Raw genomic sequence first — 2,803 nt, 5'->3', positions numbered from 1 at the left:
TGCCCTCGCCCCCACCACCACCACGGAGCCGGCCCCCACGCCGCCCTCACCGGCCATCTGCTGCTGCTGCTCCCGGGCCTTCTCGGCGTCCGCCCGGAGGCTGGCGTGGCTGGTCTGTGAGCGGCACAGCTCCCGGCTGACCTCATCCAGGCGCTTCTGTAGGGCCTCCTCGCTCTCCTTGTGAGACGCCTGGGGGCCGGCAGAGGAAGGAGGGCCGGGAGGACGCGGCAGGAGGTGGGCCCTCAGCCGGCTCTGCCGTCTAGAGCTCCTCACACCCTGCCATCCTGTGCCGATGACTTATATAAGCCTCCTGGATTTCCAGGTCAGGTCACCTGCTAGAAAAGGCCAAGAGGCCACCCTGGACCCTGAAGAGCGGGCTCCTGGGGAAGAGGCCTCAGGTGAAGGCAGGACAGCCCCAGAAAGGCAAAGGCCCATTTTCACCTGAGTGTGGCACAGGGAGAGGCTTCCTACAAGCTAAACGTCCAGCCTGAGCTGGAGATTTCCCGAGGGGGCCTGGTAAAGGTCATATGGTTGTTACGCAGTTCTGGGCAAGGCATCCGTGTGTGTCAGTGTGGTTAATCCCCAGCCACCCCAAGACACAAGTACCACCACCACGCCCACATTACAGGTGGGGAAACTGTGCCTCTGAAATCTGGGCCTCACTATCAATACCACGGAGACTGTGTGAGCTCAGAGGGAGGAGATGCTCGCGGCCTGGGGCTTCCTGGCTACAGTGATGGTGACAACCCGGGCGCCAGAGTGAAGGCTCCAGCCCCGGAAGCGCCAGGGCCACCCGACAGCCTTCAGAACACAACCACCAGGCCCTCCCCAGGGGCTCTGATCTCACTACTCAGGGTGGACCTACTTTACACCAAGTTATCCATCTCAATTCCACCCAAACGATCCAAACTTTGTTTATCTGTGCCTGTTCTTAGGCACACACACATCAGTCTTACAATTTGGTGTCTGTCGTTCTAGTCCCTTCCATAAAACAGCCCCACTGCCCCACATGCTACAGCCAAGAGCTTCAGTGACTGAGCAGAAACAGGTGCAAAGCTGTGTGGGTCTCCGGGGTTTCCTTGTCCTCCAGAGAAGTTACACACACAGAGGTTTGACAACTGCCCCACGCCCGGTCACCCTGCCCCGAAACAGGCCAACTGGGGGACGCAGCACTCGTCGGGCCAATGAGCAGGGAGGCCCCGAGACTGAGGGGCCCACTGGTTGCTGCCCAGCGCCTATGGGGCAGGGAGGGGACAGTCTTCCTCCCTCCGGATGACAGGTGTCCCCCTGGGAAAATACGAGCTTCCGGGCCACATCCAGAGGCTGAAAAGAAAGAACACCCACCGGGCCTTGAAGCCAGAGGCCACGCCCGCTGGCCTGGCTGCGGCCCCGGAGCTGTGACACCACAGGTGTGGCAAGTGTGGGACAGTGACTGCTCTGGGGCTGCCCTGGGGCTCAAACCCTGGCTGTGGGTGAACTGGCAGAGTTGCTTAACTTTGTGCCTCCAATTTCCTTCTGGGTAAATTGCAGATAATAACAGTATCTACCCCATAAGGTTACAATGAGAATTACCTGAGTTAAGCCTGTAAATGTTCAGAACAATGCTTAGCACACAGAAAGCACCCACTCAATGCTGACCAGGTATCTCTACTAACAAGGCCAAGGTCAAGGGTTCCAGCCCCAGCCCTGCCTGGGTCCACTGCGGTCACAGTCACAGCTGAGAAGGGAGGACCCAGGGAGGCCATGAGTAGAGCCTGGTGGGCAGGATTCACGGGCACCGAGGCGGCTGCCCCCAAACTCACCTGCAGCTGCAGGACCTGCTTCTCGAAGGCGGCCGCCTTGGTCTCCAGCGCCTTCCGCTGCTGCTCCTCCTGCCGTGCGGCCTCCGACTTCTCCACCAGCTCCTTGCTGACCTTGCCCAGCTCCTGCCGGAGCTTGGCCAGCTCTGCATTCTGCCTGCAAGACAGTCAGGAGGCCCCCGCATGATGGACAGAAGAGGGCTCAAGTCAGCCCTCGCCAGCCCCGAGAGCCACCCCAGGAGATGGGACCGGAGGTCTGAGCCCTTCCTCCGGGGCACCTGCTCTTTCTTAAGTAGCTGCCCCAGTCTTGGAGCCCCTCTGAGGCCCTCTATATAATCAGCCACATGGGTGTGACATGTTTTGTTGAAGATGCCGTTTTACAAGCGCGGTGGAGGGACCAGCAAAAGCCAAGGGCAAAATGTGCACTAAAGCAGCCCACGGAGCCCCTGACAGAAGTGGCTGACTCCTCACAGCTGGTCTGGGCCCAAATGAGCCCTGGGATGCTGCCCTGCAGGGCCGGGGCCGGCGGCCCGCTCGAGTCCACACGCTGGATTCCCTGGCCTACTGGACCACAGCCAGGCAGAGAAAGAGGCTGCAGCATTTTACACGAGACCCCTCAATGCTGCACAAGAGCTGGGTCTCAGGACCAGCAAGGAGGTTCAGGAGTGACAGAAGGAGATGTGACTGACGGCAAAAGGGGCAGCTCCGGACCCGCCTTTCCCAGCATGAGGAGGTCGCCAGCATGCAGCCTCCTTCACAGCACAAAAGACACCTCTTCACGGAAGGACTGACCGTCCAGCCAAGGGACAGTACCAGACCAGGCGAAGGTGACAGAGGAGACGGTCCACAGCCCTGGGAGGCAGGAAACCTGGCCAAGACCAGCTCTGCCCTGCTGCCTGAGGAGGGGAGATGTGGGCTCCCCGTCTGCACAGGGGAGGCCACCCCAAAGCCCTCTGCGGGGCCCTCATTGGAGTCTTTCCAGGGCCAAGATTCGAGACTGGGGA

The 2,803-nt window shown here is 60.5% G+C and overlaps 1 protein-coding gene across 1 annotated transcript in view; it reads right to left on the bottom strand.

Moving 5' to 3' along the window:
- Window positions 1–2,803, bottom strand: part of RRBP1 (ribosome binding protein 1) — a 62,159-nt gene that overhangs the window by 15,749 nt on the left and 43,607 nt on the right. Inside the window, exons 8-9 of the mRNA XM_007461788.1 lie at window positions 1,803–1,956; window positions 51–189 (exon numbers count right to left, since the gene is read on the bottom strand). Of these exons, the coding sequence (XP_007461850.1) occupies window positions 51–189; window positions 1,803–1,956 (293 nt within the window). The remainder of the gene's footprint in view (window positions 1–50; window positions 190–1,802; window positions 1,957–2,803) is intronic.

This window comes from Lipotes vexillifer, unplaced genomic scaffold (genome assembly GCF_000442215.2).
Source record: "Lipotes vexillifer unplaced genomic scaffold, Lipotes_vexillifer_v1.1 scaffold285, whole genome shotgun sequence".
Lineage (NCBI taxonomy): Eukaryota > Metazoa > Chordata > Mammalia > Artiodactyla > Lipotidae > Lipotes > Lipotes vexillifer.
Note: the sequence above shows the minus strand (reverse complement) of the source record. Positions and strands in the feature narration are given on the sequence as shown.